Source organism: Astyanax mexicanus, chromosome 10, assembly GCF_023375975.1.
Source record: "Astyanax mexicanus isolate ESR-SI-001 chromosome 10, AstMex3_surface, whole genome shotgun sequence".
In the NCBI taxonomy this organism is placed as follows: domain Eukaryota; kingdom Metazoa; phylum Chordata; class Actinopteri; order Characiformes; family Acestrorhamphidae; genus Astyanax; species Astyanax mexicanus.
The window spans coordinates 2053752-2078178 of record NC_064417.1 but is presented as its reverse complement, the minus strand read 5'-3'; the positions used below and the strand labels follow the sequence as shown (position 1 = coordinate 2078178).

The 24427-nt window shown below is 37.0% G+C and overlaps 3 protein-coding genes and 1 long non-coding RNA gene across 5 annotated transcripts in view; 3 read left to right on the top strand and 1 right to left on the bottom strand.

Moving 5' to 3' along the window:
* The window catches only part of LOC125804807 (uncharacterized), a 163667-nt gene that overhangs the window by 27982 nt on the left and 111258 nt on the right, over window positions 1-24427 (bottom strand). The gene's annotated exons all lie outside the window — the stretch shown is intronic.
* On the top strand, window positions 1513-10485 carry prps1b (phosphoribosyl pyrophosphate synthetase 1B). 2 transcript variants are annotated; one of them, XM_007228407.4, is made up of 7 exons: window positions 1513-1846; window positions 4361-4544; window positions 5232-5330; window positions 5433-5557; window positions 6326-6499; window positions 6625-6784; window positions 10136-10485. In XM_007228407.4, the coding sequence occupies exons 1-7, from the start codon at window positions 1725-1727 to the stop codon at window positions 10226-10228; spliced, it is 957 nt and encodes a 318-aa protein (XP_007228469.1). In that variant the 5' UTR covers window positions 1513-1724; the 3' UTR covers window positions 10229-10485. The 2 variants fall into 2 exon arrangements, with proteins under 2 accessions (XP_007228469.1, XP_022539448.2); XM_022683727.2 differs by lacking the exon at window positions 1513-1846 and adding an exon at window positions 2667-2698.
* On the top strand, window positions 12322-17270 carry LOC103046056 (solute carrier family 25 member 53-like). The gene is made up of 2 exons (XM_007228408.3): window positions 12322-13445; window positions 14929-17270. Exons 1-2 carry the CDS (start codon window positions 13402-13404, stop codon window positions 15809-15811), a joined length of 927 nt encoding a protein of 308 aa, XP_007228470.3. The 5' UTR covers window positions 12322-13401; the 3' UTR covers window positions 15812-17270.
* Window positions 19682-22453, top strand: LOC103046360 (solute carrier family 25 member 53). The gene is made up of 2 exons (XM_007228409.4): window positions 19682-20033; window positions 20916-22453. The coding sequence occupies exon 2, from the start codon at window positions 20929-20931 to the stop codon at window positions 21811-21813; it is 885 nt and encodes a 294-aa protein (XP_007228471.3). The 5' UTR covers window positions 19682-20033; window positions 20916-20928; the 3' UTR covers window positions 21814-22453.

Below are 24427 nucleotides of genomic sequence, written 5' to 3'. Positions count from 1 at the left end.
AGCTTACAAAAGCCTAATTTTAGGCTGAGACACTGAACCGGACACAGAACATGGCGGTAAAATACAACTACAGCTCAAAGGTTCGCATAACGAGTGTTTATTTGTTATTTAAATTTCACTAAATATTTTTTTCTCTGATCTTACAGTATAATCCCAGCAGTCGTAATAATAATGTCTTTAAAACAGGCAACACTGACACCTAGTGGCCGAAATCCGCATTGCACAAATGGTTACCCAACAGTAAGTAAAGCAAAACATTGAGAGAACAAATTAAGGACATAAAATGCAAAAGTTGAAGAGAGATTTATTTTATACTTTTATATTTTAGAATGAACAGAACAGAAGACGGATCTAAGATTTTTCTGAGTAAGGGGCCATTCATAAAGAAGCCAATAATTTTTACTAGTCAAGACACGTTCAAACACTTGGAAAAAAAAATCAACGTTAATTCAATGTCAGAATTTCAAAATGAACTTATGTATATGAGAGAGGGTTAAATAAATATTGTTTTCCACTATCATCAACATTACATGATATAATGCAACTAAATAATGTTATTTTCTAACAGGATATATAAGGCACCTTTAAGGCCAATTTTGCATTTGTAAAGGGCAAACTCTCTCCGGCTTTTAACTGAGTCCAGGCCACATGGCTACCTAGCAAAAAGGTCTAGTAGGAATGCCTCTAACCAATCAGCTGGTTACTGACCTCTCTAATTTTACCCCAAGACAGCAATGGTTCATGTTAGTTACATAATAAAAAATCAGAATCATATATCTAAATAAATACCTATTTTTGTGTTATATTAAAATATATCATAAAATGTTTTTATCTTTTACATATAATGATGATTGCTTTTGCTTTATTTTATGTGCTTGATGATGTGTTGTAATGTTACAAAAATATTATTTATTGCACAATTAATTAAATAACAAAAACACGTTTTAGAAAAGAAAGACTATCAGACACACGAGTAGTGCCATTAGAGGATGTGCTTAATAATCATAATAATAATAAACTTTATTTATATAGCACCTTTCATACAATAAAACGAATTTTAAAGTGCTGTACATACAGACAGGTGAAGAGAACACCAGTAAAATGTAGAAAAGAACTAGAAGATACAGTTTATAATAAAAAGTAATACAAAGTTATATTTGTTGGAAAAAACCCTGGTTTTTAATTACAGTTTTCATGCATCTTGGCATCATGTTCTCCTCCACCAGTCTTACACACTGCTTTTGGATAACTTTGTGCTGCTTTACTCCTGGTGCAAAAATCATCCATCTTCCTCTTGATTATATTCCAAAGGTTTTTAATTTGGTAAAAATAAAGATACTCATTATTTTAAGTGGTCTCTTTTTTTTTTGTCAGAGCTGTATTTATGAAGTATGCATGAAGCACTCTCCTACAAGTGCCCTAGATAGGCCTCGTGTAGGCCACGCGGCGCATGTTGACATTCGCCCTGCGAGTGACGAGGTTGACGTCAGTACGACGGGCTGGCGTGTGATCTCGCGCGCCATCGGGAGACTCGTGAGACCAACTATGGCGGAGAGGTAGGGAGGACGTTCACCTGACCGGGGGATTCAGCATCGGGCTGCAGAGCTTCATAAACACCGCCGAGCTCCTCGCGCTCCAACGGAGGCTGCTTTTAGAGCACACGCCGTTTTTGCGCACATCGTCCTTCGTCACGCGCGGCGCGAGGCTCCGGAACGCGGGAAAAGATGCCCAACATTAAGATCTTCAGCGGGAGCTCCCATCAGGACCTGTCCCAGAAGATCGCGGACCGCCTCGGGCTCGAGCTCGGGAAGGTGGTCACCAAGAAGTTCAGCAATCAGGAAACGTGGTGAGTCTCGCGGCCGGTTCTCCGGACCGCGCCTGTTACTTTGCTGCGTTGGCTACAAGTGCCGTTTCCACACTTTCGAGCACCATCGGAACTTGTAGTTCAGAGAGTGCGGCCGGTCACTCCACGTGGGGCGGCGGAGACTACAACTCCCAGAATGCAGCACGCGCCCGGCCCCCCGCAGCGTTCAGGGAGCGGGCAGCGTTTATTTTTTATTCACGTTTGTATAAAATACAATCCAACAGCATGAAATATTTAGACACAATATTAGTTACAAACTAACAAACAGAGCAAAAAGAAAAGTGGGAGGCAATAAAATTTAAAAGCTTTAATATATTCATGGATTTGTGACGTTTATTTTTTTTGTGAATATAATTTCATAGGGTATTTTTTTTGTGAATTCCGTTTTATGTGTATAACATGTACCTACAATTATAATTAATTTTACCATAAATCGCTCCTTGTGGTCAAATAATAGGTCGTCAAAAATATATGATATATATATTGGACTGTATTTGAATTTCCTTATCCAACCTCTTCTTCAAGTCTAAAAAAAGATAAATCCAAAAAGAGCAAGAAATGCACAATAAAAAAATAATTGTTCAACAGATTCTGTGGCTTTGTCCTTTACAGAAAACACACTCGTCTCTTATACATAAAAAAACACAAAATAGCAGTAAAAGTATAGCAGCTATGCAATATTTTAGTTATATAGTAGTTCTATTGTTTTGTTATTGAGGGGAGCGGGCAGCATAGCAACGTGTCTCTGAACGCAATACATTATTAACCTGCTGTGGTAATGCTTCTGCTCAGTTTTACGCCTTGTTCTCTGTCTTTAATGCATAGAAAAGAGAGGTAAATAAAAAAAATATGCAAGCTAAGATAAAAAGCTCAAAATTTCAAAATCTGATCCCAAGACATACACAAGACTTCTGCACACAACTACTTCAGTACTGAGTAAACCTTTTTGTTAAACAAAAAAAAACTCCAGGGGAACTGAAATTGATAATTCCTGTTTCTCTGAGTGGTTTGTGTAGAAATAATTTACTGTAGAGTATCAGACCTTCTTTTTACACTGCTGGTTAACTCTAGAACTCAGGGCCGGAGTGTCTGCATGGTTGATGTAGACACTTTATTTGCAATGCAAAACTCTCAGCTGAACTTACAGGTTAACTCTGAGTTGTATGTGTAAATACTGATGGTAAAACAATGCTGCTTACTCAGAACTGTTGTCAAACGTACAGCAGCAGATTCATAAACATTTCCTTTAATAATTTTAGTGCTGAATATTTTTGAGACAATACACTTTTCGAACATGTGTTTTCTATCGCTATTACTGCTGTTGTGTTTATTTAAATGGCCAATGCTTCAATAACACAGTATACACATTATAGACTGCAGTAGATAAAGAAAAAAGTATATATTTCCCAAACTATGATAAATTAAATTTTAGCTGTCTGTAAAATGGTATTAACTCAATTATTTTTGAGACAATGTCCACAAAAAATCCTTTCATGACATGCCTAGTTCTGACTCCACTGTATGGTGCCTTCACTACTCAAGACTACTGTTTTTCCTTTTAAAAATTGGCTAATGTGGTACCTGGTACTTTTTATTACCTTCTCACTCACTGTTCCTAGCGTAAACTGTCCAGAATTGTGTCTGAAGCGATTTTTATTTATTAGAGCACCACAACAGTTACCAGTTAATCTGAGCTGAGCTTCCTTCCTATTTTGCAAAATAGCATTTTTTTGCCCAGACCTGATTATTTTATTTGCGTGTTCACACCTCTTTCTTACTGTGACCTCTAGCTGCTATTAGTCTGAAAAGATCATGCTGCTTATCTGACGTACATGCATAAAACAACAATGTGTAGCCTGGCACGTTAATCAAACATGCACAGCTCTCTTAGCACAATTTACACAATGTAAACATTTGTGGAGCTAACTGCTAACATTACTTTATAACCTGCTGGACAACAATCTGTAGAAACTAGAAGGAATTGAGTAAACATGGTAAGTTTACTGGTTATTCAGTTTTTCCACCATGTAACTTTGAATAAATAGTTGCAACATTGCTATTATGTGACATTTAAATAATTATGTAACTAAAGTAAATGTTTGTTTTTTTTTTTGTTGTTTTTTTTTTGGAATTTCGAGTAAAACATGGCGACACCCCTGTTCCTTATTGTCACTAAAAATGTGCATTATAATCCAGTGTGCCTTTTGTATGAAAATGGAACAGAAAATAGATATTCACTGAGAGTGTGCCTTATAATTCGGTGCGCCTTATAGTCCAAAAATAGTTAGTATACTCTGGTAATTTATGATCTAATCAGCAACATTCTTTGGCCAAAAGTTGTAAAATTAAAGCAGCAGAAAAACAGAGTCTCCCTCAGACTCAAACATAAATTACATCTCAGAAGTCCATTAAATGTTTGTTTTTTTTGGCTGCATTATTTTTCTGACCCTTATGTTTGACCGTTTGTGTCTCTTGTTTCTCTATTTGTTGCTGCAGTGTGGAGATTGGAGAGAGCGTCCGGGGCGAGGACGTGTACATCGTACAGAGCGGCTGTGGAGAGATCAATGACAACCTGATGGAACTTTTGATTATGATAAACGCCTGTAAGATAGCCTCCGCCTCCCGCGTCACTGCCGTCATCCCCTGTTTCCCTTACGCTCGCCAAGACAAAAAGGACAAGGTACGGCTGGAACAGGAATGGAGCCTGTAGCTGCTGAGTCGTGCCTCAGTTATCCATTCACTCTTCTCAGAATGTGAAGGCTGTTGTATGTAAATACAACATATTCAAGATACTGAAATTCAGGAGTGCTGATTGGTCAGTTAATGATTTAAGTGATTGATTTAGAAATAGCAAGCTGATTTAAATCAATCATCATATTGTGCAGTCTCTGATAATCAATATAGAACAAATAGAAAGCTGATTAAGGTCTGTTTAAATCAGGTATGTTTGCAGTTCAGTGAACTGGATTGTACAACTTTTACTTACGTCTAGCTGGTTAAAGATTCTCCATAGGGGAACACCGCTGGTGCTTTGAATCAGTGAAACTATGTGTCCTTGTTAAGCATCAAAGCATTAGTTAAGAGTTTTTGTTTTATGAATAACATTAAAAATACTGAAGGAGAATGTCCGGTCATCAGTTTATAACTTTAACCTCGGGTGTACTTGGGTTCTGCAGCAGGACAATGACCCAAAGCACACCAGCGAGAATTGGACTGAATTATAATAGTTCTGTAAAGAAGAGTGGAACAAAATTCCTACACAGAGATGTGAAAGACTCATTACCAGTTATTGCGAACATATGATTGCAGTTTTTACATTTTTAATTCAATTATATATTTTTTTATATACATTTATTTCCCTCTTCAGAGTCGAGCGCCAATCTCCGCCAAGCTGGTCGCCAACATGCTGTCGGTCTCCGGTGCAGATCATATCATAACCATGGACCTGCATGCCTCTCAGATACAGGTGAGTTTGATAAAGCCAGGTCCGGTTGCCATGTTTAAACATCTCTTCGGTCTGTTGGTTCCATTTTTCGATGGTTGTTCACTGAATGTGGGCTGTTTTTAGGGTTTCTTTGACATTCCTGTGGACAACCTGTATGCAGAGCCTGCTGTGCTGAAGTGGATCAAGGAGAACATCCCTGAATGGAAGACCTGCACTATTGTTTCACCAGACGCTGGAGGAGCAAAGAGGTTTGCATGCACTTGTTTTTGTGTGTCAGTGCGCCTTATAATCCAGTGCTCCTTGTGTATAAATTCTACCAGTCAGGTATTAAGGAGCAGTAAAATTATACAGGAGTTTCATTGAAGTTTCTCCAGCACTAAGGCTGGAGCAGTATTAGTATTATCAGCTAACCACGCTAAGTGCTAGCTCTTTTGCCATTCAGAGGAGAGTATCATCAGCTCGTAGCCTGCTGCTAACCCCAGCTAGCACTGCTGGAGCAGCATTAGCGTTAGCCTCTAACTGTGCTAAGCGTTAGCTCTTTTGCCCTTCAGGGAAGAGTATATCGGACTGTAGTCTGCACGTTTACTGTGTTAAAAAAAAGCTACATGTGACGAATCACTAGCTAATATCGCCCTGGCTTACCGGAACACTCTGGGTTCCTCAGTGTAGCGCTGTCAGGTAGCATTAGCCACTAACCATGGCTAGATTACATGAAAATCTGGAGTTTTGTTTACTTAGCTTAGCTTTACAGGGCAAGTGACGAAATTAGAAGGAAAACATGGCAACACCCCTGTTCCTTACTAGTGCTGTATAATGCGCTTTATAATCCAGTGCCCCTTGTATATAATAATAGACCAGACAATAGACGTTCTTTGATAGTGCACCTTATAATCCTGTGCGCCTTATAGTGCAAAAAATACGGTACCTTGTTACACAACTGTTTGTGCTGCCGTGCGAGTGTTGTTTATCTCGCTTTGACGTAGCTCTCACCCTTAAAAGTGTTTTTCCATTGGCAGGGTCACTTCCATAGCAGACAGACTGAATGTTGACTTTGCCCTCATTCACAAAGAGAGGAAAAAGGCTAATGAGGTGGATCGCATGGTCTTGGTGGGAGATGTGAAAGACCGCGTGGCCATCTTGGTTGATGACATGGCTGACACGTGTGGCACCGTCTGCCACGCAGCCGACAAGTAATAATACACTTTGTTTTCTGAATTCTGCAAGTGCAGATATGATTTCTGATCTGTTTTATACCGTAAAATAGTATAATACTTACTGTAGTTATGCAATTTCTTTCTTTCTGGTATTCTTCTAGACTGATATCAGCAGGAGCCACCAAGGTTTACGCCATCCTTACCCATGGCATCTTCTCGGGTCCTGCCATATCACGCATCAACAATGCATGCTTTGAGGCTGTAGTTGTGACGAACACCATTCCACAGGAGGAGAAGATGAAGCATTGTCCTAAAATACAGGTCAGATCCCAGTATCTTTATTCTTATAACTTAGGGTTATTAAGTCTTTTTAAGATACGTAAGTACTTTTGTTAGAAAAAGAAAAAAAAAACGTATGATGACACTTCATGGCCCAATACTTTTTGGTTACATTGCTTCGCCATCAGCAGTCTGAGTCCGAGAGAGCACAATTTGCCATGCAATCACTGGGTAGGTAGATGGCGCTTTTTTTACCTCATCAGTACCATTGTTTTAGTAGCCGCAGCACAATTGAACAACAGAACAATTTCGGCTCTCACATCTTTTAGTCATTTTATGTTACTCTTTAGTATACTCTTTAGCTCAGGTTTAATCACAGCAGAGCAGGGGTCACCAACCTTTTTGAACCTGAGAGCTACTTCTTGGGTACCAATTAATGCGAAGGGCTACCAGTTTGATACACACTCATGAAATTACAACTTTTCTCAATTTACCTTTAATTATATGTTGTTATTAATAATATATGTAATATATTAATAATAATATTACATATTATATTACATTATATTGTATAATATATAAACTATAGGCTATCTCTAAGCTAATATTAATCTAATATAATCTAAAATTACACCACTGCAACTGTGATTAAAAAAAAAAAAAAATAATAGCAACAAAAAATGCTATTTTTTAGACCAGGTCTGCGGGCTACTCATAAGGTCCTTGCGGGCTACCTGGTGCCCGCGGGCACCATGTTGGTGACCCCTGCAGCAGAGAATAGTGGATCTCAATGAGGTGAGAATATCCACTTTTAGGGCTTCGGTGTCTATGGTGGGTTGTGGCTGAGAGCTAAGTGGTGAGTGTGAACTTAAAGTGGCTCCAACTGGCTTTACAGGGTTCTTTCACATATTAGAGTTTTAGAGTTTTAAATACTGAACTCTAATACTACAAAGCTAATGTAGATCTCTTATTTTATTCCCCTTTTCTGTTAAATCAGTGCATTATTGCAGTCTTTAAATCTTCTCACAAGGCTTCTGTTTTAATGACATTTTGAGGCTTTGTTGTTACAGCTGTAACAACAGAGAACACTTGATTTCCTGTAATATCTGAATCACTTCAGCTTGGGTTTGGTGATTTTTCTGATGTTTTCTCCAGCTGGGGGTGCTATTAGTGTACTAGTGTCTTATTCTAAAGTTTTGTCAGCCCTGGTTAAATTAAAGATTTTTTTTTTTTTTTAAAGATTGTCTTCGTGAACATGGAAACTAGGAAACATAGGAAACTAAAATAATCTGCACATTCATTTTGGAGATAATTCCTATTGATTTATTTTCTTAATTTAAAGTACTAGACATATTCCATTATGCCATTAATTTGCACACTCCCGTATTTATAATTTTTTTATGTTTTGTTTTGTTCATGCTGTATGGTAAATTATGATAAGTCAAGATTAATTGAACCGAAGAATGTGCAGAATTTCCTCTTTAGAGAATAATGTTCAATTCTAATAAAATTTGGTAAATTTGGTAACTTTGCTGCATTTAAACCTGATGATGCTTCCAGTTTAAAGATTTTGAATCAGGCTTAGATGTACCATGTTCAGCACTGCCTCACGCCCATATTAAGGCAATTCACTCTTTTAAAACCCTTTTAAGATTTTAATGGTTAAAATAGATTTTAATTACCTGAGATATTGTGACATATGTGATTCAGATAAAAGGTGAGTAGAGTGAAAGAATGTCTGTGTTTTAAGTTTAGTTTCTGAAGGATATGAGTAGCTGTAGTTAAAAAGCATGAGAAAGAAATATGGCAAGATGTTAGTTCACAGCTTCATAGCGGCAGCAAAAGGGTAATTTTCCCTTGGAAGTGGGGATTGCATAGAAGGTTTTTTTCTCCTTTTTTTATTATATTCATTTGTTTATTTTTCATTTTATTTTTTACTATATTCTTAGAGGATTTTACAGTTATAATTAATGATCAAGATCTTGTATTGATGCACCGCTGCAGCAGATTACACATTTTGCAACTCGTGAGTGTCTGGTGGTTTTGTAGATGAACTAAGCTGTGGTTAACCCTTCAGTCTACGGAAATGGGGCATGTGAACCGTGCAGCTCAAGCTGCCCCAGGTTTACAGCACTCTGTACTTTTTCTATTGTTCTCTTGTTTGCTTGTGTGGTCTGGGTCAGCCAGAGGTGGATGGGTTCCTCTCACTGAGTCTCACTTAGTTTCTTCTAATGTTGTTTCTTCTTAGTATGAGGGAGTTTTTTTCCACTGCTGGCTCTGTTCACATGCAAAGATTTCCTCCAATCTGAATGAATTCATTCTGATTCTAGAATCGGATTAAGGTGTTTATATGTACACTTTCCCCAATAGTCTGAGTAAACTCTCTGTTTATATTCATGCTACAAGTAATCCAATCAAACATGATGCACATGTGTAGTATTGCTTATTGTACACGTTACCATGACAAGGAGCAACAAGTGATGCCAGCCTGCGCGAGAGGAGCAACAGTAACTGAATAACTAGTTCTGTTCATACATGCATACATACATACAGAACAGGCCAAAAGTTTGGACACACCTTCTCTTTTTCAGTGCGTTTTCTTTATTTTCAGGACTATTTACATTGTAGATTCTCACTGAAGCATCAAAACTATGAATGAACACATGTGGAGTTTTATGTACTCAACAAAAAAAGGTGAAATGACTAAAAACATGTTTTATATTCTAGTTTCTTCAAAATAGCCCCCCTTTGCTCTGATTACTGCTTTGCACACTCTTGGCATCATTCTCTCAATGAGCTTCATTTAAGAGGTGGCCACCTGAAATGAAAAGTTTTCCAACAGTCTTGAAGGAAGGAAGGAAGGAGTTCCCAGAGGTGTTTATTAGCACTTGTTGCTCCTTTGTCTTCTTCACTCTGTGCTCCAGCTCACCCCAAACCATCTGGATTGGGTTCAGGTCCAGTGACTGTGGAGGTTCAGCTCATTTTTTATTAAGTACATAAAACTCCACATGAGTTCATTTATAGTTTTGATGCTTCAGTGAGAATCTACAATGTAAATATCAGTCATGAAAGTAAAGAAAACGCAGTGAAAAAGAGAAGGTGTGTCCAAACTTTTGGCCTGTTTAAAATGCTGTGTAGTCCAAGAGGCTATTCAGATTGAGCTGTTATTCCTATTGTTAACAGATTATTATTAGGCTGCATGTAAACATACCCACTGTGCTGTTACTTATAAAAGGCTTGGACCCGATCTGTGTAAAGCTGCTTTGTGAGAACATGTTTGTTGTAAAATGCTCTTTATTAATTAAATTGAATCTACTATTGATATGTGATTCTGAGGTGTTGTATTATCAGTTCACTAAAATAAACAGTTTCTCCACTTCTCTCTTCCTCCAGGTCATTGATATTTCCATGATTCTGGCTGAAGCTATTCGTCGGACCCACAACGGTGAATCTGTCTCTTATCTCTTCAGCCATGTTCCCTTGTAACCTTGCCTTCTCGGTGCTTATCTATTTGCTGTGTTACCAAAAAAGAAGTGGGAGCCCGACCCCAAAATCCTCAGCAGCTGTGTCCTGCTGCACCCTCACTTTATCCAGAAGGGAATCGACCTCCAGTGAAATCACAGCGCCGGCCACGTCCCGCCACCAGTTCAGGATCCCAGCAAGACTTTCTAAATTCTTTCAGTCGAGGCTGAAACTCCGGACTATAAATTCAGATCCGTCTCACATTCAGATATTTTTTTTTTGCTACAGTAAAAAAAAAAACACAACTGTACAGATGACTTGTTACAGTTTAATTTATTGGAGCTTAATTTGTATCAGTGACAAAAAACAAACAAAAAGGAGGAGATCTTTGAGTGGAATTGATCCCGGCAGCCTGTTTGAAGAATGTTTGTACCTGTGGATAAAATGTATTTTTTTGGTTCCTTCCTTGACAGAGTCTGTTTTGCTGTTTTCATTTCTTTTCTATTCTTTTTTTTTTTTTTTTTAAGAAATTTGTATGACTTCTATTTTTTTTTTCCTGAAACGATTCAGTCACACTTTTCTTAGAATCCAACTTTTATATATGTTGATTTTCTTTGATTGGATAAGTCATGTCAGATGACCTGATGAAATGTGTTCTTATTAAAGAGTTGAGACAACGAGCAAGAAACTTTCCATGGATTGTCTGTTAATCGTTCAGTTTTACCAGAGAATGCAAGAAGAAATACAGCTCTGGAAAAACAATAAGAGACCACTTTATCTCTTTATAGGTTTGTGTTTGAGTAAAATGAACATTGTTGTTTTATTTTATAAACTACAGACAACATTTCTCCCAAATTACAAATAAAAATATTCTCATTTAGAGCATTTATTTACAGAAAATGAGAAATGGCTAAAATAACAAAAAAGATGCAGAGCTTTCAGACCTCAAATAATTTAGTTATGTTTGCCTTACAGTATTTGTGATGAGAAATAAGTTTATTGGAAAATGAAAGAACAAAGAGACATACAGGAAGAAGACACAGAGGCTGGAAGATGAGAGTATGCTCTTTGTCTCATCACCCTTCATCTTTAAACATCTTTATTTCCCCTGCTAGGTGGAACTTAGCATTTTAGAATAATCCATAAATCTACCCAAATTTGCTTATTCATAAAACGTGATCAGAAAGATGCTGATATAATCTTTAGTTTAATTCAGGGTTTAAAGTTAAAAGACTTCACACCTTTCATTTCCTGTTTTTTTACCTTGCAAAGAGAAAGTGAAACTTGCAGGCATGAACAGTAATAAAAATACTGTACCAGTCAAAAGTTGTCTTGATGTTCTCTTCAACGTTTTCTTTCTTTTTATGTAGTAAATAAAGCTTTTTGTTTGTAGAGAGCTTTTTTTGTTACAGAGAGAAAATAAAATAAAATTGATAGTATTTATTGTATTTACCTTAATTTTTGCAGTGTTTGTGCATGCAATTAATATGCTGCACTTTAGCAGATTTTTTTGTTATATAAAAATAATCAGTTTCTTGTTGAGTAACGTTTTACATTGTAGTTTTTTGAAAGTTATGAAACTCTTAACTTTAACTAAATAAAACTTTTAGTACTTATTTTGTTGCAGTAGTATGTTCTTGAAATTGGTTGAAAAAAAATCTATATTTTGTCATATCGCCAAGAATATGGTTATCGCAAAAATACCCTGAAATATTGTAATATTATTTTAGTGCCATTTTGGTCAGTGTAATGTTTATTCATTTTATTTTTGGACCGTTTAAGGCTAAGACAAAAATGGACAAATCTGAAAATCGAGAGAAGATTCAACTTTTTTTTTCACTTAAAATTCTGTTTGTGAAAGGCTCAAATGAAAAAAACTAAATAATTTAAAAAACTGAATGAAAATGTCTTCACTTATAATATTTTTCATATATTTATATAAATTTTTCTTTTTTCGAATTTATCTTCATACGGTCAGAAAATGAACGTTTTGCAGTTTCATTTTCTGACCGTATGAAGATAATTTTGAAAATAGAAAATTTGGTATGAAATGGAATATAGTTTGTTTTTTTCTTTTTCATACATTTGAGCATCCTGACTGAGCTATGGTGCCATACAGGGCCGCCGCTCTGCATATGCAGACAACGCAGCCAGCGTTAGGCCTCAACCATTTTGCAGTTGCAGGGAGCCAAATTGACTGAGAATGAAATGTGTTGAAATTATGACATTATTAAATTTAAAACCCAATGTGAATTATTTATGATACGCTCATCTTTTTTGTCTTTAAACATTGCATGGGGCACCTACTCTACTACTTAAAAGCGGCACGTTATTATTTTTGTGCATAATATAATGCCCCCACCCCTATTGCCTGAAATGGCACGGCTCGGTTTGCTCTGTTGGTTGTTGCCAGATGTGACATTTTCCAGTCAAATAAATAATCAAAAAATGCATGGAGGCGCTAAATCTTGCGCATGTTTAACCATTTTTAAAGTGTATGTGGCCATTCTATACAAAAACTTGTCCAGTGCAATATTTGTGTAAGTTAAAAACTTAAAATAAAATAAACAAATAGGATGAAAAATCGTAACTTATCTGGCAACCTTAGTCCTAACTAAAGTAGCAACGCTACTTGAGTTTGGCAGGAGACAAGTTCACCGCGCGAAGTTGCTACTAAATGGTAATTCAACTATGAAGCGACGGTTTGAGTCTGGAGCTGAGAAGAAGAAAAAGAAGCAGAAAGATGAGGCCCATGGGGGGGCCTCCCTGACCAGTTATGCTTAGGGCCTCCAAAACCTTAGCAGCGGCCCTGGTGCCATATAAACGTTAATTAACTTTAAAAAAATTACACCAAATGCAACGTTAATTCAACCATAACATCAACGTTGATTCAACGTTAAATGCCAGCGGTGTGCTTTTCTACTACCAGGAGGCGGTTTGCCGGAATGCAGGTGGATTAAAAAAAAAACGCTGTTTTTTACCCATTGGCTAATGACGTAACGGTACGTCAGAAGAGGCTGAAAAAAACGAGCAGCACCCCTAAATGTGAAAAGCGATAGAGAAGCGCATCTGTCGGAAATAACGCGCTCTGATCACAGAATCACCAGTTTTGATCAGATTAAACTGAATCTAAAAACGGGAAGTTTTTCCTCTGATACCTGATCTAAAACCTCCAGCGAGCAGCTGATGAAAAAGTGATGCTGGAAGAGCCCAAAGCCTCTCAGAAGACCAGAAAAGAAAGGTACCTGCTCTTTATCTTCTCTTTTATCGTTAAATCAACGTTGGATTTGGTGTTGATTTTGAAAAAGTGAACCAACGTTGATTTGGCACCTTAGCTCACATTAGGGATACTTAAAATAAATTTAAAAAACTGCATGCCATAATGAAAAATTAGCAATTTTATTTTTATTTTCTCTCTCTCGGAATATACATCTCTGAGACGTAGGAACTACAACTACAAACAAAACGTTGATTACTACCAGTAAATAAAAGTTGAAAACAATAAACTTACATCACTGTAGTAAAGCCGAGTATAAGGAAAATTACTCACCACTACCAATCTGATTACTGAACATCTGATCTCAGAAACAACTAATAGAAAAACTAATAGAACATGACAATTCCCCCAGGTTTGGTGGAGAACTGTGCAAAATTAAAAATCAGTTACTGCAAATGAAAGTAAAACCCATTTTTTCATCCCTCTATTCAACCATTTTTTGAAACTGTATACTGATGAAATGTAAAATGCTAACTCAAAAGGCAGAAGGTTGATTCAACGTCAAAGTTTCAATGTTTGCATAACAATTTAACATTAAATGTTGTTTTAACACAACAGACATTACTTCAACCATATTTCAACCACATTTCATCGTTGAAGGTCGGTTGTGTGCCTGCTTGTGCCCTTTATTACTTTTTCTTCTTTTTCTTTTCTATTTTTTTCCTTGAATTGTGCAAATATAATTTGGCTCAGTCCCTGGTGTAGCAAAGAACATTTAATGAACATGAATTTTTGGTTGCCTTACATCTGTTGAGGTTGATGATAAAAAAACACCTTAAAACAATGTTTATTCAACATAGGCATCATCAGCTATAGGCATCGAATGACATTGAATCAACGTTCATTTAAAGGTTTTGTATGGTGGGCTGAGCTCTGTATCTACACTCACATTAATGCTTTTAGATGAGAGGTGCTTCCCACACCTCTCTCTCTTTTTGCACTGCAAGACCACAGTGAAGGCTATACGAATAGAATACAAGCAAGATATACATATCTTATATAAGTAAAGTTACCATAACTTTGAATCTGATGTCGGAGATCAACGTTGTTTCAATGCATTAATGATGTAAACCTTAACGTTGGTTCAACCTCCTTTTGCTATCTGGGGAGGGCCAGTGATTTTACAATAATTAAAATATATTTTTTAACCAGGGCTGCTTAGACCTCAAATTAATTCAGTATCAATACACCTTTCATGATAAATTAACAATTTTTTTTTTTACGTGACTACACACTAGTATGTTCTTAGAGAATATATATGAACATATTAGGAAGCAAATTAAAAGAGATATAAAAAAAAGGCCTAATCGATACAGGAAAGGTTAACTCAGGTAGAGGATCTAAATGTCATTTTTTATTAAATGCCCAGCTCTAGTTTTTTTGTTTGTTTAATGGTCACATACTATGCAGATTTTATCATAATTTTATCATCTCTCTTGTCCACCAGTAAGAGAAGAGAGATGGGGTGGAGTCCAGCAACCAGTGATAAAGAGCAGGACCAAAAGGATGCGGACCCCACAGACCAGTTACACAGGTACAAGCACAGCCTTATCTCCACTCTGACCACGGTGATGACCTTCCCCATCTACAAGACGGTGTTCCGCCAGCAGCTGCACAGCTCTGGTGTCCGTGAGACGGTGGCCCAGCTGAACAAGGAAGGGCCTTTGAAGTTGTACCGAGGTGTAGCACCACCTTTGTTGATGAGGACCCTCAATGGGACCCTCCTTTTTGGCCTTCAAGGCACCCTCTTGCAACAGCTGTCCAGAGCCAACTCCATCTTACCTGAAATGGTCCTTCCTGCCCTGGCCGGGCTCGGGGCGGGTGCGGTTGAGGCCCTGATTTTCACCCCTTTCGAGCGTGTGCAGAATATACTGCAAAACAGCGGCAATGACCGCAGTCTACCCACCATTAGGAGCATCCTGGTCCGGCTAAGGTCTGAAAACTTAGCTCATGGCTTTTACCGAGCCTTCTTGCCTATACTCGCCCGCAACGCCTTAGGGAGCAGCCTTTACTTTGGCCTAAAAGATCCCGTGTCCAGTGCCTTAAGGGAGCAGGGTCTTTCCCCCGTGGCCTCCTCCTTCTTCTCAGGTGTGATTGTCTCTATGGTGATCAGCCTACCACCATACCCTATGTCTGTGCTGGTGGCCAACATGCAAGCCAAAGTTGGTGAAGAGAAGCTGGGGCTGAGGGCCAGCGCGCAGAAGCTGTGGAGAGCCAGGCAGTGCAGCCTGATCCTGCTCTACCGTGGAGGTTCACTGGTCATTCTCCGCTCCATTTCCTGGGGCATCACCACTGCCATATATGACCATCTGGAAAACCGCATCAACTAAGCGGGATATTGCTCAGGCAGTAATATTTTCTGGGTTCAGGGATAAGTCTGTGTTATTGTGTACCAAACCCTTTTTTTCCACATGAACTTTGACCATATATATTTCTTAAAACTTGACTAAGGGTGTCCAAAGCTTTGCATGTAATTGTATTTCTCCATCAGTAGTAAGAGGGTGAAAATGCATCAGTGTGTCATGATGCATTTGAGAGTGAAGGTGAATTGATATTGACCTTTTGGTGAGCTGCGGTGGTTGCCCACCGCTCTGGGCACATGTGCTTACTGTACCTTACTGTGTGTGTGTGTGTGTGTGTGTGTGTGTGTGTGTGTGTGTGTGTGTGTGTGCGCTTACTAGTGTGTATATATGTGTGTTCACTGGGTTAAAGGTGTAGGCCACATTTCATCTGCGGTAAATCTTAATTACATTAAGCATTGAATATGTTTCTCAACTACTCACGATGTAAGAGGTTCACACCCATGGAATTGTGTTTTTTTCATGTTAAGTTTTTTCATGTTAAGGTACTATCATAAACCAAGTCACTGTGCAAAAACTAAAGCTTATTTTAAGCTTAAGATTTTTGTTTCCATAAACCATGAATATCATTCATTTTTTCAACAACTAAAACAATGTTTATCTTTACAAATATCAAAAAGGTTAATATATAATAAAAGGTTAATATAGTCTTAAGGTAATTAGGCCCAAATATTTTTTTTTATTATTTCCCCTTTACCTCAAATATATTGACATGTGTTTTGTGTGAAATCTGGTGCTTTTATTGCTCTGAAGCTAAAAGGCTAATATAGCTAAAAATGAGCTAATAGAGACACATGGCTGAAAACAATAGTAGCATTTACCTTGAAGTCTGCATTGTGTCTTTATCCTTTGCAAATACACATAAATACATTTATTTGAGATTAATTAACTGGAATGTGAAGATAATGTGAAGAAAATGCAGTTTGTACAATGCTAACTAAGCTAACTAGCTAGCTAAGCCGGTAGCTAAAATGCTCATTAGCTTTGTAACTTTAGTGCAAAAGTAAAAACGGGAAAAGAGGGAAAATGTGTAATTTAATGCATTTCTGTGAATATACGTTCAGTTTTAGGCTAAATTAGCACTTTAATGTTTTACAGTGTACTGGTAGCGCTTGCAGTGTCCGTCAGGCAGTGTTTTGGGCTACTATCCTCATATTGCTAGGTAAGCTAACCTAACTAGCCACATTACCTCAGACTTTACATTACATTATTATTTACATTTACTGACATTAAACATTACAAACACTCAGACCTCTGTAAAATGACCAGTTTGCAAAAACTGAAATGTTGTTGTTTTTTTTTTTTTTAACCTTAACTTACACTGAAGAGTAAACTATTTTTTCGAATAATTTTACATTACTTTTTTAAAACCTTATGGTAATAGTACTGGTATTTTGGTAGTAATTTCTTATCTTATGCGTTTCTATTTTTATCCAGTGCAAAATAATTTGTAATGATTGTTTATTGTTTTATTTCCTTTTGAATGTTACTTTTTTGTTTTTAATAAGTATAAAAGGTGCTTATGAAAATGAATAAAAATTCATTACAATGATTATATTGTTTTATTATTATTATTATTATTATTATTATTATTATTATTATTATTATTATTATTATTATTATTATTGTTATTATTTTTATGAACCAGCACAAAAAGTAAGGAAGTATGTGTTTGGTATATTATTTCTTTGGTTTATTATTTCTTTATTATTATTTATTGTTCTATTAATGCTTCTTGGCAATAAATCGTATGTCCAGCAAGAATAGCAGACGTATATGAAGATGATCCGTGCTGAGACTCCAGACAAACGTCCAACTAAGCTTCTTTAATATATTTACATTCTACTAAAATACATTTTAAAACATTTTAAAACCAGTACTTTTACCTTTTTACTTAAAGAGTAAAAAAACTTGAGTTGACTTCAACATCTACAGAAGTATTTTACTTGAATAAATGCACTAGTATATTTCCATTGACAGAACAATGTCCTATTATTTGCTGCAGTTCAGTAATTCACCGCATGGTGGTGGTGTTTCTCCGCCGCATTTCACCCGATACCTCCTCCTCCTGCAGAACAGCACTGTTCAGAATAGAACTGGAGGTGTTGCCTGTATTAATCTTATACAGTTTATTGTCTTATTATTTATAATTTAGTCCAGATGACAGTTTATTTGGTTGATATAAGTTACGTTGGACTGTACGGCAGGTATTAAAAGGTGTGAGTGTGTGTGAGAGTTCATGCAGTACCTGGAGGAACAGGGAGCTTATTATCCAATGATCAGCTTCAGGGCTTTATAGAGGACCAATCAGCGCCAGCGACTGCTGCACCTGTTAGATTTTGACTAGCAAAAATATGGATACAGACACTGACACTATGGCTTAATAATTGTGAGCTCAAATTCTTGGTCACATTGCTTCGCATCAGCAGTCTGAGTCAGAGAGAGCACAATTTGCCATGCAATCACTGGTTAGGTAGATGGCGCTCTCTATCTTACCACTCCCATTGCTATATTAGCAAAGAAAACAAGTTCATATTCATGAAGTTTTAAGAATTCAGAAATCAATATTTGGTGGAATAACCCTGGTTTTTAATTAAGTTATCATGCATCTTGACATGTTCTCCTCCACCAGTCTTACACACTGCTTTTAGATAACTTTATGCTGCTTCACTCCTGGTGCAAAAATTCAAACAGTTCAGTTTGGTGGTTTGATGGCTTGTGATCATCCATCTTCCTCTTGATTATATTCCAGATGTTTTCAGAGTTTTCAAAAACTCATAATAACTATAATAAGATCTTAATAAGAACTTATAATAAATCTTCAGCCGGTCTTGATGCACTGGTACGTCACAGAGGCAGTGTGGAGGAGGAAAGTTCATAAATAAAATTTATGAAATTTATGAAAATAAAATTTCAGCATTTTAAAGCTGCAAAGAATGTGCAAGTCATATTTCCTTTAAAGGCAGTTAGAAGCAGGTGATCTGTTGTGGATGAGTGACTGGCATCTCCTGTTAGAGGCTTTACATTTTGCAGAACAAAGAAAAATGTTGCTGTGGGATAAAATCATGCGGTTCCAAAATGGCAACTTTGAAAATGAAAGAGTTTTCTATTTTCCCACAGTGTAAAAAGCTTGTATTCAAGGTTTCATTCAAAGTGACATTTTTACATCTGCACAAATTTTCTTTATTATAAAACTGGACCAGAAAGATGCTGATCTTTAGTCTAATCAAGGGTTTATTGTTAAAAGACTTCACACCTTCATTTCCTCTTTTTACCTTGCAAAAAGGAAGTGAAGCTTGCAAGCATAAGCAGTAATAAAAATACCGTACCAGTCAAAAGTTTAGTCACACCTTTTCTCGTTCAGAGTTTTCTTTCGTTTTATGATTTTAAACAGTAGATGTAGCTAGTTAGTATGTTTGGATAGCATAAATCACTGTATCACGGTAACGTTATGGCAATGAGAGGTCATCACAAACTGATTTATTGTACAAAAAAAAAAAAAGATAAATAATTAGGGTTTTTTTTTATGATGTATTATTATTCATTTCCATTTACACTTTTGTGCAATGAAAGTGAGTCCAGGTTGTTTAATGCACAGGAAGACAGGAAAACAAAAAAAAAACAGATTTGTTATATTAAAAAATAATAATTATTATTGTTTGTATTATTCATATTTTTTTTTCTATTTACATTTTTGTGCAACGATGTTTATTTATTTTTTTAATGCATAAAAAACACCTAAAAAACAGATTTATTATATTCAAAAAACAGGAAATAATGAAAAAGTGTAGATCAGCGCATGCGCAGTGCCTTTAGTAGGCGCGTGTCGATGGGTAGCATAATTCGACAGAACACCGGAATGCGGGTGGAGGTTTATTGGAAACGGGTGGATTTAAAGGAAAACGCTGGTTTCACCCCATTGGCCAATGACGTAACGGTACGTCAGAAGAGGCTAAAGAAAATCCGAGCAGAAGCCCTAAATGTAAAAAGGGCGAGAGAAGCGGATCTGATTACAGAATCTCCTCTTTAATTAGAGACAGGGACGGTAATAAAGATGAAAGGGTGATCTGATAGAACTGAATCTAAAAACGGGATGTTTTCCTTTAAAATCTGATCTGAAACCTGCAGCGAGTAGCTGATGAAGAAGTGATGCTGGAAGGGCTCGGTGCCTCTCAGAAGACCAGAAAGAAAGGTAGCTGCTTTAATCCTTCTCTTTATCTTTCCCTAATGTGTCCTTTCTTCTTTTTCTTCTTTTCCTTTTCATTTTATTTCTTGAACTGTGCAAATATCATACCCTGGTAGCAAAGAACATTGAATAAACGTTAATATTTTGGTTTCGTTACATCTTCTAAGGTTGATGCTGGAAAAACAACCCTAAAACAACGTTTATTTAACATTTTACAGTTACTCGGTGACGTATTCAGTGAGATTGAATCTAAATTCACGTTAAATGCTTTTAAATGAAACGTGTTTCCCACAATTAATAATATTAGCTAATATGAATATTTATTATTTAATCTGAAACCCACAGTGCAGGCTATACGAATAGAATACAAGCAAAGTATAAATATTTAATGTAAGTAAAGTTACCATGGCGTAACTAAACAATCTAATGTCGGAGATCAAGATTGTTTCAGTGCATTAATGATGTAAAAATTAACGTTGATTAAACCTTCTTTTGCTATTTGGAAAGGGCCAGTGATTTTACAGGAGAAATACTCAAAATAGTATCAGTAATTATACACCTTTCATGATAAATGAACCATTATTTTTTATTAAGTTGGAAGAGGTGCAGTCACGTGACTACACACGTTCGTATGTTTTCAGAGGACCCTATATGAACACATTAGGAAGCAAATTAACAGAGTTGTCAATAAAAAAAAGACCTAATCGACATAGGCAAGATTAACTCAGTTAGAGGTTGTGAATGTCATATTGATTGAATGCCTCTTCATCATCTCTAGATCTGCATGAGTTGTACGTTTTTTGTTTTGTTTTGTTTAATAGGCTCATACTACTTAGATTTTACTACTTTTAGATTATCATCATTTTATCATCTTTCCTTGTCCACCAGTAAGAGAAGAGAGATGGGGTGGAGTCCTGCAAACAGTGATAAAGAGCAGCATCAAAAGGATGCGGACCCCACAGCCTGGTTCCGCAAGTACAAGCATGGTGGAACGTCTAGCCTCATCTCCACTCTGACCACGGTGATGACCTTCCCCATCTACAAGACGGTGTTCCGCCAGCAGCTGCACAGCTCCGGGTTTCGTGAGACGGTGGCCCAGCTGAACAAGGAAGGGCCTTTGAAGTTGTACCGAGGTGTAGCACCACCTTTGTTGATGAAGACCCTCAATGGGACCCTCCTTTTTGGCCTTCAAGGCACCCTTTTGCAACGGCTGTCCAGGGCTGAATCCATCTTGCCTGGGACGGTCCTTCCTGCCCTGGCCGGGCTCGGGGCGGGTGTGGTTGAGGCCCTGATTTTCACCCCCTTCGAGCGTGTGCAAAATATACTCCAAAACAGCGGCAATGACCGCAGTCTACCCACCATTAGGAGCATCCTGGTCCGGCTAAGGTCTGAAAACTTAGCTCAAGGCTTTTACCGAGCCTTCTTGCCTATACTCGCCCGCAACGCCTTAGGGAGCAGCCTTTACTTTGGCCTAAAAGATCCCGTGTCCAGTGCCTTAAGGGAGCAGGGTCTTTCCCCCGTGGCCTCCTCCTTCTTCTCAGGTGTTTTCAACTCTATGGTGATCAGCCTACCACTATACCCCATGTCTGTGCTGGTGGCCAACATGCAAGCCAAAGTTGGTGAAGAGAAGCTGGGGCTGAGGGCCAGCATGCAGAAGCTGTGGAGAGCCAGGCAGTGCAGCCTGATCCTGCTCTACCGTGGAGGTTCACTGGTCATTCTCCGCTCCTGCATTTCCTGGGGCATAACCACTGCCATATATGACCGTCTGGAAAACCGCACCAACTAAGCGGGATAAACACCAGGGAATTCCGTCTATTGCTCAGCAGTAATGTTATCTGGGTTCAGGGATAAGTCTGTGTTTTTGTGCACCAAAACCTTTTTTTTTTTTCAAAAATCAGCATTGACCATATATATTTCTTAAAACTTGACAAAGCATTTCCAAAGCTTTGCATGTATTACTTAAACAGTAGTAAGAGGTTGAAAATGCATCAGTGTGTCATGATGCATTTAAGAGTGAAGGTGAATTCTGGCAGTGGTGTCTCAGCAGTAAGACCATTGACCGGACCATTGATATTGACCATTTGGTGAGCTGCGGTGGGTGCCCAGCGGTCTGGTCTGTGTGTGCGCGCTTACTAGTGTGTATGTATGTGTATTCACTGCACAAATGGGTTAAAGGTGTAGGCCACATTTAATCTGTAGTGAATCTTAATTACATTAAGCATTGAATATGTTTCTCAAGAGCTACTCACAATATCAGAGATTCACACCTATGGAAAGTATTGTGTATTGGTTTTTTTTTGTTGTTGTTTTTTACCCACCATTATTTCAGGCAAAATGATATACTCAAGTGTTTTTTTTTTGTTCATGTTATGTTTAAGGTAGTATCATAAACCAAGTCACTGTGCAACAAATAAAGGTTATTTTAAGATTTTTGTTTCCATAAACTATGAATATCATTCATACTTGACATGTGTATTGTGTGAAATCTGGTGCTTTTATTGCTCTGAAGCTAAAAGGCTAATATAGCTAAAAATTGGCTAATAGAGACACATAGCTGAAAACAATAGTAGCATTTACAGTGAAGCCTGCATTGTGTCTTTACCCTTTGCACATACATATAAATACATTTATTTGAGGTTAATTAACTGGAATGTGAAGATAATGTGAAGAAAATGCAGTTTGTACAATGCTAACTAGCTAGCTAAGCCGAAAAGCCAAAAATGCTCATTAGCTACGCTAGCTAGCTACATTAGCCTTGTAGCTTTAGTGCAAAACTAAAAATGGGAAAAGAGGGGAAATGTGTTGCATTTCTGTGCATATAAGTTTAGTTTTAGGCTAAATTAGCACTTTACTGTTTTACAGTGTACTAGTAGTGCTTGCAGTGTCCATCAGGCAGTGTTTTGGGCTACTATCCTCATATTGCTAGGTTAGCTAACCTAACTAGCCACATTACCTCAGACTTTACATTACATTATTATTTACATTTACTGACATTAAACATTACAAACACTTGACATCTGACATCTGTAAAATTACCAGTTTGGAAATACTGAAATGTTTTTTACATCAGTCTTAACTCACACTGAAGAGTTCAGTTCATTTTATCTTACATTTTTAAAACCTTATTTTTTTATATTACTTTTAATATCGTCTAATATTACTATTAACCTGTTGGGGTAATAGTAATAGTAATTTGGTACTGATTCCTTGTATGATTTTATTGTTAAATACGTTTCTATTTTTATCCAATGCAAAATATTTTTAACTGGTTGTTCATCGTTTTATTACCTTTGAATGTTACTTTTTTGTTTTGATTATGTTTGCATGTATTAAAGGTGCTTTAATAAATAAAAAAATAATCACAATCCTAATATTGTTTTATTATTATTACAAACAAAGTAATTGGCAATAATCTTATATTGTTGAAAAGACCTGTTTTTCTGAGATTTCTAATTTCTGAGATTTTTGGGTTTTTATTGGCAGTAAGCCATAATCATCAATAATAAAAGAAATAACCAGGTACAATAGATCACTCTGTGTGTAATACATCTATATAATATATGAGTTTCACATTTTTACCTGAATTACTGAAATAAAATAACTTTTTTAATGATATTCAAATTTTTGGTGAACTAGTATACAGCTCTGTAAAAAAAAAAGAGACCACTTTTTTGCACCAGGAGTGGCATAAAGTTATCCAACAGTAGTGTGTAAGACTGGTGGAGGAGAACATGCCAAACTGTGATAAACTTTATAAATGTGAAAACTTTATAAATATTAACTTGTTTTCTTTGCATTATTAGAGGTGTGCATTTTTTGTTTGTTTTTTCAGCCATTTCATATATTTTGCAAATAAATTCTCTAAATGACAATATTTTTATTTGGAATTTGGGAGAAATGTTGTCTGTAGTTTATAGAATAAAACAACAATGTTGAATGTACTCAAACATAAACCTATAAATAGCCAAATTAGAGAAACTGATTCTGAAACTGAAGTGGTCTCTTATTATTATTATTTTTTTTTTAGAGATGTATTTCCTTTAACAGAACAATCTGTCCTATTATTTGCTGCAGTTCAGTATCTCGCCGCATGGTGGTGGTGTTTCTCCGCCGCTATTCACCTGATACCTCCTCCTCCTGCAGAACGGCACTGTTCAGAATAGAACTGGAGGTGTTACCTGTATTAATCTTATACAGTTTATTATCTTATTATTTATAATTTAGTCCAGATGACAGTTTATTTGGTGGGAATAAGTTATGTTGGAATGTACTGCAGGTATTAAAGGGTGTGAGTGTGTGTGTGTAAGTGTGTGTGTGAGAGTTCCTGCAGTACCTGGAGTAACAGGGAGCTTATCCAATGATCAGCTCCAGGGCTTTACAGAGGACCAATCAGCGCCAGC

Coding starts and splice junctions, on each gene's coding strand:
- LOC103046360 (XM_007228409.4), top strand. CDS start 20,929: ATGGGGTGGAGTCCTGCAAACAGTGATAAAGAGCAGCATCAAAAGGAT.
- prps1b (XM_007228407.4), top strand. CDS start 1,725: ATGCCCAACATTAAGATCTTCAGCGGGAGCTCCCATCAGGACCTGTCC. Junction 5,331..5,432: donor TGCATGCCTCTCAGATACAG/GTGAGTTTGATA, acceptor GGCTGTTTTTAG/GGTTTCTTTGACATTCCTGT. Junction 5,558..6,325: donor GACGCTGGAGGAGCAAAGAG/GTTTGCATGCAC, acceptor TTCCATTGGCAG/GGTCACTTCCATAGCAGACA.
- LOC103046056 (XM_007228408.3), top strand. CDS start 13,402: ATGCTGGAAGAGCCCAAAGCCTCTCAGAAGACCAGAAAAGAAAG. Junction 13,446..14,928: donor CAGAAGACCAGAAAAGAAAG/GTACCTGCTCTT, acceptor CTTGTCCACCAG/TAAGAGAAGAGAGATGGGGT.